At 35.4% G+C, this 17,447-nt stretch overlaps 1 protein-coding gene across 2 annotated transcripts; it reads left to right on the forward strand.

Annotated features, from left to right (window-relative positions):
• The first annotated feature begins 9,129 nt into the window (after positions 1–9,129).
• Positions 9,130–17,197, forward strand: KERA (keratocan). 2 transcript variants are annotated; one of them, XM_071765472.1, is made up of 4 exons: positions 9,138–9,210; positions 9,328–9,425; positions 10,733–11,625; positions 16,500–17,197. In XM_071765472.1, exons 3-4 carry the CDS (start codon positions 10,740–10,742, stop codon positions 16,670–16,672), a joined length of 1,059 nt encoding a protein of 352 aa, XP_071621573.1. In that variant the 5' UTR covers positions 9,138–9,210; positions 9,328–9,425; positions 10,733–10,739; the 3' UTR covers positions 16,673–17,197. The 2 variants fall into 2 exon arrangements, with proteins under 2 accessions (XP_071621583.1, XP_071621573.1); XM_071765482.1 differs by lacking the exon at positions 9,328–9,425 and having other exon boundaries at positions 9,130–9,210.
• Positions 17,198–17,447: the final 250 nt, after the last annotated feature.

Genomic DNA, 17,447 nt, shown 5'->3' on the forward strand with positions numbered 1-17,447 from the left:
TCAGCCTTCTTTCCAGGCTATGCCAAGTTACTTCCTTTAGGCTCTCTGAATGTACCATTTGCCTCTGTCTCATGATTTATTGCACTCTTCCATTGCTTAAAATAGAACTGCAGAAAAAGAAGTCACATTCAGGGGTGCACAATGGAGGGAAAAGAAGGCAAAAGAAAAGTTCAAAAAAAGAGTAATTCAGGCTGGACACACTTTTCAATGAGCAGCCACAGCACCAACACAGGTTCCCCATCAAGACTGTGGACTCCATCCTTGGAGATTTTTAGAACTTGCATGGGCAGAGACCTGAAGAACTGCTCTAGTTTTGAAGTTAGTCTTATTTTTAGAAGGAGATTGAACTAAATGACCTTCAGATATTTCTTAAAAAGTATTTATTTTTTCTTTGAATATGTGGTTCTAAGAATACCTGTAACCAGTGGGGGACAATGTCAATTTTTATAACCAGCTTTACAGCAGAACAGTTTTGAATTAAATTCAGATGGAAAATTTATTGCTTCAGGTTCCAGTCCATAATTCAGACTCCCTTGATGCTCACAAAAAACACAGGTCTGCAAACATCTGACTATAGATTTCATAGGTAAAAACTGAAAACTTTCCTTCTATGTCCAGATGTCTGCAGCAAACTTGTGCAAATCTGCTCCTATTTTGACACTTATGAGCCACTGACTGCTGGCAGTCACAGCTCCATCCCATCTAACTCTCCCATGTTGGACAGTACAGGCAAATATGCTTATAATAAAATAATGCTTAGATGTCTACACAAAACAAGGGAAAAGTCTATGAGCTATCATGCCAGTGGACAGAGTGCTCATGGAGAACATTTTGGTTCTGAACTTTTTGCAGATCAAAATATTGGATAAAAGTCTCTCAGTCTGTCAGGAAATAACTTAATTAGTGCCTTTATACCTTTCATGGTTAAATATCTCTTTAATCTGTTCTACTTAGTGTAGTACAACATCAGTTAGCACAAAAAGAAAAAGAAAAAAAAAAAAAAAAAAAGGAGTGCTGACTCTACTTCAGGCCACTCATTGTGAATGTAGGAATGTCAGGTTCATTATGAAAATGATGGCTTCATTATGCAAAGCAAAACAACTTTAAAATAAGAGACTGAAGAGAGTGAAACACTTTTAAGCACACTGTACTCTGCAGCTTGCAATATAAAGTTGTGGGCTAGACAGTAAATACTTTTCCCTGTATCTCCACATGCTGGAACCATAAAGTGGATCCCAGTAGTCCATTCAGAGAGGGGACCTGCCTGAAGTTCCCAGCTTAAAAGAATCCAGAGGTGAGAATCAATTTCTCAAGGCTGTGCTCACTGAATCACATAAACACTTTGACACGGAAATTTCAGTTTGCATATTTTAAATTGTCCTCAGTTTGATAGCTTTTGGAGACCCTCAAGGTTCCAGCTGGTTTTTGGTTTTGTTTTCTTTTTTTGCTGTTGTTGTTTTTGTTTGGTTTGGTTTGTTTGGTTGGTTGGTTTGGTTTGGTTTTTTGTTGTTGGCATCTATATCCCTCTGTTAGTCTATATCAAGATATAGGCATAGTATCAGGGACTGAGGAGTTCAGTGGGCAGCAGCATATCTGAAACATTACATTTTTCTATCTTTGGTTTTAAAATCCATGATTCTTTGTATGTGTAACCCCACCTAAATGTTTCTTTGGGGGGGTTGTGGTCTTTTTGTTTGTTTCTGTGGGTTTTTTGAGGGCATTTTCAGAATTTGAAATCTTAATCTGCAGATCTGAAAACACATCATTTATAGCAAGTCTTGATTATGTGAATAATTATTATTTATTATCCCCCTTATGCACTACATCTGTGGTACAGCTCCGAGAGCTGCAAAAAAAAGAGGAGAAAAAAAGGTTTTAATCAGAAAGCAGTGAAAAAACAAGGCAACTGCTTGAAAGGAGAAATGTTTTTTAATAGTCCTGATAGCAGTGTTGAAGCACTGACCAAATGTACCTGATTTCTGAACAAGAAGAAAGATTTATTCTGGAAAAAAGTACCACTGTTTTGGCAAAAGAGAGCAAATCAAACTTACCTCACAAGGAAAGATACAAAGGATCATGGAGGTTTTTATTTTCTCCAAGAAATCAGCCTCCAGTTACATTTTGAACAGGGTGTAAACTCATTGTTATTAGATGTTTAAATATTTTTGGACATTTTTCAAAATTTTTTATAAGTGCTGCCTACACCTCTGTCAGATCTGGTTGTAACATTTAAACTGAGATAAGATCAATCTGAGTAGCATACAGGTCAGGTTTTTGTACTTGCAGAGAGATACCTACTATAGTAACTAAACAGCAGAGGTGGGAAAAAACCCACCCAAGTAGAATCATAGAATCATAGAATCATAGACCCTGTATTATTTTGGGGTTATTTTGGTTCCCTAAGGGACAGCCATGAACACTGGTGACAGAAAGCAAACTAAGTCTGGGATACCAATGTGAATTGCAGCCCAGAAAACAGAACTAGCTGCTTAATAATACAGAATTTACTGACTTTAGGCTTCCGTCACTGGTCATGCAAAACCTCACACTTCTCATGGTCTTTGAGGAACTATTTGCTAGGTCCACCTCTGAGCATAGTTTTACTTCTTACAGGGCAGGTAATAAATATTTTGTTAATAGATGGACTGCTTGCTGGGGTTGATGCACCAGCACTCAGCAGAGAAAGATCTATCACAGATCTCAAGAGATTCCATGGTGTTATTGAGGTTGCTGACCCTGTGATTTTTCCTACTGCATCTCAATCAGTCCATGTATTGCTCAGTTAGAACAAAGGTTTATGGATGTGGAGGTGACTGAGTTAACATGTAGACTTTGGACATGCAAAGAGAAAAGGCTGTTTAACTATATAGGCATCTACACTGTGCAAAAGAGCATATTTGTCTTTATCCCTTGTCTCCTAGTGTGGGGTAAAAGGTGCAAGATACCAATATTAACTAGTCAATCTGACTAGAGCATGTATTCCAAAAAAATTGCAAAAACACTTTGGACTATATTTAAGAAAACCCTAAAAATATATCTCTATTGAAGATAGTGCTTTTTTACAAAACATGATTAAGGATTTCATACCTTATAAACAAACTTTATAATAAGCTGTCCTCATGATACACAAGGCCAAGTGCTGTCTTACAAAATTCCTGCTTTCATCAAATTTCCAGTATCTGGTTGTGTGGATCTGCCATCCATCTTTCTCAGTGGTCTGGTTTCCAAATTAGATAAACAAATGTCTCATGAACTTCCCATTTAGAATTCATTATGACAATTTGCTGCCAAAAAAATAACTGCAAGACTAAAAAGTTCTTAAAATTGCGTGCAACACCAGGTTGATTTCAAGAAGAATTCGTGATTCCATATGTAAAAATAGATATTTTTATTCAGATTCCCAAGTCTGGGTAAGAAAAGTAATACAGTATTTCCATTCCCACCCTAAATTTCAAAGGATGGCAGGCATGCTGCTCCTAACTAAAACCACAGCCCTGACATCAGGTGTGTACTATACACAGAATCCAGAAATGAACTAGGCATTTACCTTTGTGATTTCCAGCAGCCAGTGTGATAACCAGGGAATCATCTGAGATGAATAAGCAATGCTGGACTATTCTGGGCCTGCTATGACTTTTTAGGACCCTGTGGTGCTTGGATAGGGATAGATGCATAAATTCATTCTGGAACTGGGTTGTAGTAAAAGGTGGTGTCAGCTGGCACCAAAGTGTTGGTTGTTGAGGACTTTCATCTATAGAACAAAGACTTAGTTTCAATATGTTCCATATGAAAGGATAATTAGTGATTGGACTATTAATGGTGAGTGAGATTTTAGCTTCCAGTCAGGACTCTGGAAGAAAACTTGAGTGCTTTGGCAAATGCCAGCTCTCAAAAATTATGGCCAGCATGACAGCCTAAGAAAAAAAAAACCCATATATATTAATATTTAATTTCAATATTTCCAAAGTGTATCTGCATTAAAAATCAGTACAAAAATTACTATAATTAATGGAAAATAAATTAAGTGCTGGATTTTCATATAGCTTATGTCATTTGGCTTTTCTTTTTAAATATTAAAAAAGCACCTGAACCTTGCATTCCTCATCTGGCAGAATCACCATCCCAGAGCTTTACTATAAGAGGACTAAAATGTTTTTTTCAAAAAGTTGTAGAAATACTTTTTTATGAAATTCTTATCATTTATTTTAGAGGACAGGTCTTTCTATAAGTCTAGGCTTCTCAGAATTCTTCATCCTATTGTGAGAATTTAAAGTGAAGACAAATATATTTAGGTTTTTTAGCAACAGAATAAAGTAACAAAAGTAACACTAACACCTCATAGACTGCTTTAACTATCTTTATGATATTTTTGAATATTTAATCTATGATGATTTACTTTACAGAAATGCAGATTTACAAAATGGGCATCAGGTGAGTAATTAATGTTTTGATTTATCAGTAGTTGCCTATAAAATATTAATAATTTTAATAGCCATGTGCAGGCCTAACAACAATGTGTACAGCTGATGAAATGCATGTTAGATTTTTAATTTTGGATACATTTAACATATATGGTTGTACGTCTAGCATTTTAGAAATCAGGTGCCTGTTTCAGTGTTTAACTTGTTGAAAGCATAGAAACAAATTAAGGTAAGAGATTGACAGCCACGTTTACATAGTAGGTAAATTAAACCTAGCAAGCCAAGATAAATACCAGATCTTGGCATTGTGTTGTGGAACCTTTATGGTGTCACTGTTGTAAAGAGCTCAAATTAGAGAGCCAAAAAATTAAGCACATGAAGGAGAACACTATTTCCCATAGAAGCTGAACCCTTTTCAATAGTTATTCTGTTCTGAAATCTGTGGCTCTGCAAGGATCCTTTAAAGCTGACCTACTCAGTTCTCACTGGTTTTAACAAGGGAGTGAAGGTGTGCAGAAATTGAACCACGAGAACTTTTTTTCTGGACTTTCAGAATAGCCTCATCTCCCTAAATAATATAAAAACAAGGGGTCTAGGGACATTTACATTTAAAAAATTAAGCCAGCCCAACTATTTGCCAAGGTTCTTTTAAGCAATGGCTCCTAATCTGATGTGAAAGCTCCCCACATAAACTCCCTGTATATTATAGCTCCCTGCATATGCATGGAAACATTCACATGAGATGCAATTTCTCCAACTGAGAGGTCTAGGTAGGCAGTTTTAGGCTTCAAGGAGAAGAGCAGAGCTCCTGCTGGTTTCAGTTCTTTATTTTTATGGGTTTTTTTGTTGTTGTTAGGGTTTTTTTTTCACCAGGAATGATGTAGAGTAAAATGCATTCATAGAAGCAGGGTCTGAAGCATCTGTGATGGACCTTTTGATCTGCCTGCAATGTCTCTTGGGATAGCCTGAAGGGCTCCCTCATCTGCTTTATTTTAGACTCTTTGGTCCTGCTGATCTTTTGTGGCTCCTTTTTAAAAGGACTATTTTTGTGTAATTGATTTTATTAATTGGAATATACCACTTGTGACAAGGGAAATGTTTGAAAGTAGGTATTTTGAATTTATCAGATACTGAGGAAAACAGTCTCTGAGAAAAACTGCTCTCCATTTCAAGTAGCACTGCAAAAAAAAAAAAAAAAGAACATCACTCCACATGATCTGCATGGTTGTCTGGAGCTCTGAGTAGAGTATATGGTGAAACATAAACTGGACTTACACTCCTCAGGTTTTGAAGCTTCACTTTTTCTCTAGTCAACATGAAGGGAATTGAAGAACATGCTTCAGATAAACTGATTGTCTTTTGGAACAAAACACCTAACATTTTAGTAAAGTAGGATTACCCAGTATTATTTCACACTGGATTGCAGCTTTTACTAAATGGAGCAATTCACAGTGCTGGTGAATGAACTCTGTTTGCAGTATACTCCTGGGTTTGCTGGTGATGGACTATACACATGCTTGATGTTTAACAGACCTTGCTTCAAATTAAATCTGAGACATATGGCAGCTATTACTGAAAGAAAGCAATGCATTCTTTCACCGTCAGCAACTTTGATGCTAAAACAAAACAACAGCTCTTACAGAACCCCCAGCTGTCCACATCTCCTCCCAACTGGTGTTTTCTAGTCTATCTTTTTAGCCCTTCTGGTCTTTCTCAAGCTGTTCCAGGCTCAACCTTGTACATCACTCTGCTCAAAGAGATGTTACCATACTCTGTGGATGCTGGTACTTCTCACTTACTGATTTATTTTTTTTTTAAATCAAGCTTCTCTTACATTGTTGATTGACAAAATAGAATAGTTCCAACAGTATCTTTAAAAAGGTCTCCAAAATTCACAGTATTTTTACTGTAATAATTTTGCCCCTTCCTTTTATTGTCATGCAAATACCTTGCATATTGTTATTTTTTAGGGGACTGATCATTAGGGGACTCAGGAGCATTTTCTGCTTCACTGATACCTTTGCACAGTCTCACAAATTTAAAGTGACCTCATTAACACAAAATTCTTAGCCCCCTTTTTACTGAAAATAAGGCCCTGGAAAGTGTCTTGGATAGATAGTCAAAACAAAAGCCTCCAAAGCCATTAGTCATTTTTAAAAATCTTGGCTATGATCTTTTATTAGTCTGTAAAACTTTATCACCATATATTGCACCCTTTAAATAACAAATAGTAACACCAGATGATGGAAGACTGAGCAAAACAAATGCGTGATGGATAATATGTGTCTAATTTTGAAGATTTTGTGGACAGCAGGCCTTCCTGAAAAGTCTGCTTGGCACACAAGCAATCACTTGTTCCTGCAGATATCTTTCCAAAAATTTTGAGTGTACATGAGAATTACATCTCGCTCTTTCTTCCTGATTTTTTAGGGTATTTCTTCTCATTTTTTCCTGCTTCTTGCTTTCATTAGACCTAATTAAAATTCATATTACTTAGAAAGTTATAGAGAATGTTTCTGATGGTTTCTTCTCATGAAGAACAGTTTTTTCAAATGGGATGGCAGTATATGTATTTGGTAAGGATCACATACCTGGCATCCAACTCTACAAAGTGCAGACTGTGATGTGCCTCTCTTGCTGGACATTGATCCATACAGATAGCCCCAGTGCCTGTTGCAAGGTAACCAACAAGTCCCTCTGCCCCTGACAGTTGTGATAACATAATTAACATCTGTAGATGATTAGCAGGTTAAAGGGTAAATTCATACCCCCATGAAGCATAAGATAAATCAGTCGGGTTTTTTTATTCTTTTCCTTATTATTATTCTTTTTTTTTTTTTTTTTTAATGTACAACAGCTGGAAACTTGAATATAAGTGTTTCATGACACATATCTGCCTCCAGGACTCTTTTTTTTTTTTTTTTTAAACCCTTCAGCATAACAGAAGGTTCTGGCATGTTCTTTAATGGAGAACAGACCTTAGCACCTCCATATCTTCTCTACAGACTCTGTGAAGATTAAACACAAGTGCAAACCAGCTTTACCCTGCACTGCTTGACTTTTACAACAGTAAAAACCAGTTGTTCGTGCTCCTTAATTCATTCAAAACTGAATACACAACTATTTTAACCTTCATATACCAGTGCCTCTGCTTGTCCTCACCTCTCTGCCATGGACTTCATCTTACAAACTTCCTGGGCCTTAATGTGTGGTGCTACATCTGCTGCAGGAGGGCAAAGGGAATGATGTTGAAAGTAATAGCCATAATGTGAAGGTTAAATACATAATGTCTAATTTTTGTGCTTATAGTCAGTACGTCTGCTTAAAGCTGTAACCTTTATTTTTAGGAATATATGTGAATTAACCTCATCTATGTTCCACTTTTGAAATATTCATCCTAGTATGCCTGAAGTGATCAATTGTAACCCTGGCTTATAAGAAAACCCTAATAACCTCAAAGAGAGAGTGAGGGGTCTGGAATTCTAGCAGGGTGAAATACTTAAGCATTTGGCTTATTTTTAAACACATATTTAAACCATCTAAAAATTGCTGGTAGTAAGGATGTTTTTTTTTTTTTTCCTAAACAAAACCTAAGGTAGTACAAACAGAGACTTATGAAAAAAATTATTATATGTTAAACATATCATACATTAGGCTTGCTACAGTCAGTGGAAGCTGCCCATGTACTTAAGAGTTGCTTTCCCTTTTTTAATTACTTATATTTTTGGCTTCTGTACTTTTAAAGTTCTTTGAACATATTCTTAGTTAAGGAAGAAAAGTATTAAATGTTATTAAATGAGTTTTTAGAACTCTTCAGGTTAATTAAATTAGATTAAACTGATTTTCAAAAAGCATATAGATAAATTTAAAAACTAATAAACTAATAAAATTTATCAGGGCATAATTTATGTTTTTCATTATTTTCATTAAATTTCCCTTAAAATGCATATACCATTGTTCTGGCTTTGAACATGGTTATTTTTCAAGACATGTAGTTGTTACTTTAAGGCTGGACTAAAAAAAGAAAACTAAAATCCTCCAAAATATTTAATGTGAGAAATATGTGTCTGTGCCTTGGATAACAAGTTAGCTGGAAAGAGTTTACTTTATGACAAAAGATAAAATAAGATAATTAATTGGTGTTTTGAAAACAAACCTCACTGTAGGAGGCACTGGAGAGTATGATAACTTTGGAAAAATATATTTAAATGTCTCTCTGAACAAAAAAGAGGTATAGTTAAAGCTTTAAAGAAATGAACATATGGTATTAGAAAATTCTTAGCAAATGCTTTTCCTATCTTCTTCTCCTAATCAAGAATTATGTCTTTAAATGGCATGGTAGCATCTGCATTTGATAAAAATCAAATAAAATATTTCCGCAGAAACAGATGGCACTGGTTTCAATTCTCTGTGACCAGTTCAGGTATTATGAGAATGAATTATGATGTAAGTGAGTAAAGAATCTCCTGACAAAAAAAAAAAAAAAAATTGGATTAAAGGTATATTTTGTGTTACCTGTTTCATCTAGTTTCATCTATTCGTCTCATCTGCTTAAAACATAAAATTCAAATGCTCTCAGTTCTGTGGCTGCTTGGTATTAAAGTCAGGATTTTCTCTCTGTCCCTGCCTAGGTGCTGAGGTGCCTTAGTTATTTTAGGGGTTAAAAGCTGTAGCCACTGATGCGTATATATTAGGCTGTGTTCGTAGAACAGGCTTGTAGCTTGACTCAAGCTATTACAGTCTAACAACAGTGACCAATAGAAAGAGAAGAAGACCCAAGAAAGCTGAGGTAAGCCCAAACTCTGAAGCAATGTCAAATTAGAAACAATAGCTAATAAGGTGTGTGTAGTAATACATCTGGGAATACTAACATCTACTTCATGTTTTATATGCAATTAAATCTTAGGAGGACTGGAAGCAAACATAGTGGTTAGCAGCCAAAGGGTGTGAATTTACAGTGATTTCTAACTGGTTTCAGATAGCTCCAGAAACTTGACTAACAAGGTAAATTACTGTATATTTATTTTTTTAAATGTTGTTAAGGTTATGAATATTCACACAATGAGAAAGTGCCATTTCACTGTGTAAATCAGAGATGTTATTCTTTAGAAATATTTCATCTGCCCTTTTTTGGAATGCTTCCAGATAGCAGTTTCTGAGACTGAAAGATCTGTAGGATACTGCTCTTGTTACTGCTAATAAAAATGTTGAAAACTGTTAAATTACTACATATCATATGCAGCAACGTAACTGAGATCTTAACCTTACAGGTGCATTAACCTCATGAGAGAATTTGATTTTTATTTAAGCACGTTTTGACAAAAATAACTTTTTAATTTCAACCAGAAATATCAGCTATCAGTTTATTGCCTCTGCATTGCAAAATGCTTGCTAATATTTATCAGCAAGCAAGCAAGATAACAGAGTTCATGAAGCACTGTTTTTGTACTACACAAATGTTTCTCTTTGGAGCAAATTATCACTGGTGATTTTTTTCATTGTTAAATGGTCAAAGAGGCTAAACAAAGCAAGTAGTTAAATAGGTAAAATAGATCAAAGGTGCATGAATGTATATGATACAATTTGCTTAGGACTTTTTGTGTCATTTAGATCAGACATTTATCTTGGTTGATTGCTTTAGAGAGGGATATTCATAACTTTGGATAAGAGAGAGTAAATAAAGGAAGGGAATGGATTACGCAAACATATCCCCTCCAAGCTTTTTAAGAACATGCCCAACAGACAGCTGTTAAAACACTCTTTGATCTTTCACTTTTCTGTGATGAGAAAAGGGAAAATCTGATCCAGATGCCATTAGAATTTACAAAAGCAGAAAAACAGAAAAGGGGGTATGATTAATTTTCAAAGGAGAAAGACTGAGTACAACAGTATTTATATCATCACAACAGCAATAGTTTTACCGAAGATGGTACATTATATAAAGCAGTTTATAGCTCTGTACAGGAAAACTTAAACAAATTTATGAGAAGCACTGATTTAATGCAGAAAAAGGATCTGTGTTCTCAGGCTCTTTGAAATTACACATGCATGAACATCAGTTAAACTGGTAGTCAATATGGAGTCTAAATTGAATCAGGGAAATGTGCTTCAGCAGATTATACTTAACTGTTTATACTTCTTATATGACTGTTCAGTTTTTCCTTAAAATACCATAGGTAATAATACCACAGAGGACAAAATTTGGCTCTTTATAAAGGAGACATTATTTGCCATGCAATGCTGCTTTGTTAATCTATCATGCTGAGAGTTCTGTTGAGAGACAGATCATTTTTTTTTTCTCCCCTTCCAAGGCAAACAATGACTCTAAAAGTCTACACAAGCTTTTTACTCTTGGTCTTGGTCAATTCTGTGTGGTCTCGAACTGTGAGACAAGTATATGATGACCTGGATCCTGACCATTGGTCTCACTTCACTTCTGAGTGTCCAAGAGAGTGCTTTTGTCCTCCCAGTTTCCCCAATGCATTATACTGTGATAACAAAGGACTTAAAGAAATACCTCCAATCCCAGCAAGAATTTGGTATCTCTATCTTCAAAACAACCTAATTGAAACAGTTTCAGAGAAGCCTTTTGTGAACGCCACTCATCTGAGATGGATAAATCTGAATAAGAATAAGATCACCAACAGTGGAATCGAGAACGGTGTGCTGAGCAAGATGAAAAGGCTGCTTTATTTATTCCTTGAAGACAACGAATTGGAAGAGGTGCCTGCCCCGTTACCAGTGGGGCTGGAACAGCTAAGGCTGGCAAGGAATAAAATCTCCAGAATCCCAGAAGGAGTCTTCAGCAACTTGGAAAACCTGACTATGTTAGATCTGCACCAGAACAGTTTGTTGGACAGCGCTCTTCAAAGTGACACCTTCCAGGGACTCAGCAATCTCATGCAACTCAACATAGCAAAAAATTCACTCAAGAAAATGCCTTTAAGCCTTCCAGCTAACACACTGCAGCTGTTTTTGGACAACAACTCCATTGAAGTGATACCAGAAAACTACTTCACTGCAATACCCAAAGTGACTTTCCTTAGGCTGAACTACAATAAGTTATCTGATGCTGGTATTCCCTCCAGTGGGTTTAATGCATCATCTATTCTAGATCTACAGCTGTCTCACAACCAGCTCACTAAAATTCCACCAATCAATGCTCATCTTGAGCACCTTCACCTTGATCACAACAGGATCAGAAGTAAGTGTGTATTGTTTGTGTGGGATCCTACCAAGACATAGTTATTTTAAAAGGTCAACTTAAATGCAAAAAATTCTCTTTGAAGTAAAGAGATTGAAAGGGTGCTGTAGATTACAGGGAGATGCGGACCTCCCACAGGCCAGTTTTTTAAGTCAGGTCTAGAATATGACAATCAAATATGTGCATGGAAGTAATACCACATGTGAAAAGTGTTCATATGCACACAGGAAAAATATTTTGCTAGCAGATCAGAAATATGAGTGGACTAAGGAGAATTTGTGCATTCACATTTTGCTATATACATGCCAATAACCATTTGTGGCAACAGATTACATTTCCCTCAGAAAGGTTAGGAGTAAGTAAGCAAGAAATATAAAAAAACAAACCAAACCAAATTAAAAAAACCACAAACCACCACCACCATCAACAACAAAAACAAACAAAAAAGATGAAATGGGCACAACAAAGTAGTCTTCAAGCTACATCTGTATGACTGAGGCACTGTTAAAACAGAACAAAATGTTGACTGTAGTCAACAAAATCTATTTAAAAGTTAACTAATTAGAATGTGGACATTGAACATTTCAGACTTGAATATCCTCCCCATCTTTTTTTTTACTGTGTGCAAAACGCAGACACTTGGGTTTAATCTTCAAGAAAAATCTTATCACCGACTTTACAGAAACTTTTTGTTATTAAGTTTTAATCCCTCAAATATCTAACATTTTCCACTTTGTATAAATGAGAAAAGATGTACCCAAGGCAACAGAAGCTTGATGTGATGTCACAGTTCTGCTTCTAGCACTGCTTCTAGAATCACCGAGGTACAGTGGGGATGTGATACTTAGGAGCACTCAATAAAGTGTCTGCTTACTAAGTTATATAGACCTTAAATCCTTTATTTCATGCCAAAAGCCAAAATCAAAGTGATGACTTTCTATTTATCACTGCAGAAAAGGTAATCAAGTCTCTATATTTGTCTTCCTGTAGTAGTGATTTAATTAAATAAATGATTCTTTACTCCTGTTTTGTGTCACTGTTGTCCACAAATTAACTAAAATTAATGGGTTGGCTTCTGTATGAAACAAGGACATATCAAAGGAAGGTACTTATTAATAATTTAGGTTAATAACTGCATTTTGCAAAACAAAAGTATGAAATCTTGTAAGGAAAAATATATATTCTACAACTTGAACATATTTAAGTGTCCTGCAAGAAATGTAACAATTAGATGTCAAGTTTATGAAATATGTTCCTACCTAGTTACAAAACGATTTATTTTAATTGCTTCACGGGAGGCCTCAGGTGCAAATTTTATCTCCTATCTCTTTAAGTGGAGAGAGAGTGGACTGAAATCAACAGAATGTAAATTGTCCAGTTTAAGAAGTTTTTTGTGCCTTGATAGTGTTTAAAGAATAACTACATATAAAGTAGCAAAAAATATTTTAAAAAGGTAAATAATAATGACATAGTCTTCGTGAGAAACAGCTCTAACAGATGATATCTCAAAGGGCCTTTAGGATTACAAAGTAGGAAAATAATTTTATCAGACAAGAGTGATAAGATGTGGCCTTAATTCTGCAGATTTTATTTGCTTTCTGAAACTCAGAAAGCTGATAACTAGTCATTACTCTAAAATAACCAACATATGAGATTTGAAAGAAAAATAACTGTAAAAGTCTGGATTTGTGTTCTCTACAGAATAGTCCTCATAAAACCAAACACAACTATCAAATAATGCTTTTTTTTATTTTTTTTTTTACTTGGTAGTTCATGGCTACACTGCTGGCATTGCAAGAACTCAACTAGAAACATAACTATGTAAATACTATTTGCCTAACTTTAATTGTATTTTATTGTATAACACCCATTCTTCATGTGAATCCAAGGCCTTACTTTTCCAGAAACCATTTATGAAGATATAAGGCAATATCATGAAGCACAGTGCAGTTGATTATGGCCTAATCACTGGTCTCAGTGGAACCACGACTTTGTCTGTGCTCCCTTCCTCAAGGATCTCAATGCTCAGGGGAAAGAGAGTAGTTGAAATTTGGAAGCAAAATCAATATAAGACCAAGACTAATTATGGTTATAACAGATACACACCACACTGGTTCCATGGCATTTTAAGCCACACATCTGTGCATATTTACTATGAGGTACACATGTAAGGTTTTGGGAAGATGTCAGATGACGGAAAAGGGAGTGCTAGAGGAAGCAAAGAACAGAAGGCATGAAACAGTGATGTAGAGCAAGGGAAAGCAGGTGGCCTTACAGTGCTATCAAAGAAGGGATAAAAGGGAGTGCACAGTAAATTGCCTTAGAGCAACACCGGGAGATTGGCATAGCTCCTCTGAATTGACTTTATTTCATGTATAGAGAAAGGGAGATGTCCTTGAGCCAAACAACAATGCCAATCTATCAGAATACATTAAAGGATATTTGGAAAGGAATGTCTGGTTACAGATACTGACTTATTGTCAAATCCCTGAGCCATAGCTGGTACTGATTTCATTGCTGGAGGAGCCCAGAAGGTGAGCATGGCTGCTGCAGTTAAATACTATGTGAAAAGGAGAAAGGGAGTCCAACTAGTTGAGTTGCACTACAGGGAGTGCAGGTAGAGCTTGCAAGAACAGAACAGAAATACCCTCACACTCGTATATGTCAGACCATGTCTATCCTCTAGCCCAGTTTACTTTGTTTCTAAAGCATAAATTTTGCTGGAAAAGAGGCAGGATCTTCTGCAACTCTTCAGCAGACATACAGTATTAGCCTTTAATGAGAACCTCTTCTGCAGTTTTCCCTTACAGCAGCTCCAGAGTCTCATTTTTAAATATTACACCACTTAAGAATATTGCTTATGACAGGTGGAACTCACATTTGAATTAACCATCATAGACTTTTGATCTAGTTTGGGTTAGTCATACAGCCCACATATTCATTTAAAGGAAAAAGAGGGATATTGCAGAGGGATAATAATTTAATCTTAGGGAGCTGTGTATCACCTTTTGAAAGTGTTCATCTCTCTCCAGAGTTTATAAATAGAATCCAAAAGGTTTACTTAGACCAACAGATACATTCTGCATGGGTCAGTTTAGGTAGGGTGAATTGTACCCATGTAGATCACTCTATCCCTCATAATTAAGCAAAATTCATCAATATATACCCATGAACAGGACTGAAAGAGATAGAGAGGAAAGAGGTTTTTACTCCTCTGATAATTTGGGTAGGATTTACTGCTCATGAGAACAATAAAAATCTAAACCATAATCTTTAGGAAATAACTTCTTCATAGCTGGTTAGATAACTACTGCCTCACTGTAAGGTTGTAGTAATTAACCCAGTGAAAGCTACTGCACTGGGATACTTTCTAGGTCAGAAAACACAGAGATTTAGACTTTAGACTTGAAGCCATCTTGTCTCCTAAGGACAGTAGTGCTGACCTTACAAGGCAGATATTTTCTACTACACAGTCTTTATACACTTGTAAAATTTTTAATAACCTCCTTCATAATGGAGCTGCTAGCTTCAGAGCTTCATACACAAAAATAAGTTGTAGTTTGTTTTTTCGAGAATATAAAATTTTTTACAAACATTAATCAAATTTTGAAACACAGGGAAAGACATTTTGATATCAAGAATATGATAAAAGTTTAAGGCCTAGGCCAACTAAATGTATTCATCTAGTTCTCATGACAAAGATGAAGTTCAGTTCCAAGATGTTGCAAACAAACATCTGGGCAGTTTTTCAAAATAGGGATTTTTCTTTTGGGAAAAATAAAAAAAAAAAAAAAAGAGGTTGGGTTGTTTTATTTTCATTATAACATTGGACCAATTTTTGGGATTGCAATCAAAAGAAATGTTTGTATTATCATTTCTAAATATGAGAACAAAATGGTAGAAAGATTTTCGTTTCCCTGTTAAAAACAAATGGTGTAAAAAAATTCTGTTATGCACACATTCTCCATCCACTTTTTTGCAGATGGGGTCAACAAGGTAGCAGTCAGGTTAATTACAAAACACCATAATTTGATCAACAGCTTTCATAAACAAACCCCATTTCAATGTTTTCTACAATAAGGACATTTTGAGGCTGGAATGGGGTAGTGGCAGCCTCACTATTAAACAGCTGAATACAAAACATGAAAAGTATTTTAGGCAAGCAACAGAAGTGACTTAAGGGAGGCAATGTAAAGAAAGCAATCTATTCATACTTTATGAAAATGGGTAACTATTTAGCCCATAGTTTCAAATTTTATGTGAATTGAAAGAAGCTATGTGTGGTTCATTATGAGTATTAAGGATTTCTAAGATTTCAGATTAGGAAAAAAAAGTATTCCATTGCTCATGTTATATTCTTACAATTACAACCAACTATACTGAATCATTTGAGAAAACAGAAGACTACAGATTTAGAAGTTACAGACACCATGCTAAAAGCTCCTTTGATATTATACTGTTACAATTTTGAATGAAAGATCTTTATTAGGTAATATTATAACCCCAAAGTAATGTACTGTCATTGCAATACAATGTTCCATATACTTTAGAATTAACCTGGTTTCTTCTCTCTGAGGGCAGAGAGCTGTATCTCAGTTTCCCAGCAGCTGTCTAGTTTCCTTTCTGTTCAAGGAAAAATTATGCATCTAGTTGCCTTTATTCATAATTGCAGCAGAATTAAAATGTGATTCACTGGCTTAGACTACATCATGTTAAAATGATAAGATTTTTTTGCTCACCAAAAAAAGCAGTTAACTTTTAAGTATCTCCACAAAAATGTAATTGGAAACCTCTTTTATTTGTTTGAAAGATTAATTTTATCTTAATGAGCTTTTCCATTGGAAATTACCTAACATGTTCATCTACATTTTCAGGTGTCAATGGTACTCAAATATGCCCAGTCTCAATTGCTGTAGCAGAAGACTATGGTTTCCATGGCAACATCCCTCGCCTTCGATATCTTCGCCTGGATGGAAATGAAATTCAGCCTCCAATCCCCCTGGACATCATGATATGTTTCCGACTACTTCAAGCTGTTGTCATATAAAGATATCACAATGTCACTCCTCTGCTGTGAGAGTGTCAAGAAACAAGTTTTGCTGGAATGAAACTTGTTCTAAGTCATAAATCCAGAATTAACAGCTTTATTTTTAGTTTCATTTTTACTTTGCTTATTTCTTTTGTACAGCTGAAAAGATTGTTCTTCTTTCAGAAGAGATTTTTGGATGGACATGAAACATGTGCTTAACACTTTACCTAGGAATTCCTAATGGGAATATATTGAAGATCATCTGTGTAAGATTCCAAATATTCCAAAGCAAATTCTTATTTACTAAGTCTTTCGTTTGAAATACTATAATGTCTCTCCTGTTAACATCATTGCTACATATAAATATTAGAAAAATCACGATTTGCATGACTACTAGTTGTCAGAATTTGCCACTGTCTTTTTTAAGACTGTGACTAATGGTAAACAACCACTTAATATGTAAATAAGTCATGAATTGCTGTCATCCTTTGAAGACTGATACTTTTAATGCATGAAATATATGAGGCTCAGAGTCCAAAGCAATCTACTGAACATATATTATTGTATGGATTTATTCTGTGCATGATCTTAGAACTGATATACACTGATCCAATTCAAACCTAGGGACAAGGGAACATGAGATGAAATCTCAAGTCTACCCACAAGACAGTTTTCTGCTATTTCACTCATCAGTGTTCCATTTCAAGTTTTTACACCATTGCTACCTGAAGCTTTGAGACAGTAATTGAATAATTTTCTTATTGCAGTTTACTTATAGATAAAACCAAGAATA

The sequence above is a fragment of the Heliangelus exortis genome, chromosome 1 (assembly GCF_036169615.1).
Source record: "Heliangelus exortis chromosome 1, bHelExo1.hap1, whole genome shotgun sequence".
Taxonomy (NCBI): Eukaryota; Metazoa; Chordata; class Aves; order Apodiformes; family Trochilidae; genus Heliangelus; species Heliangelus exortis.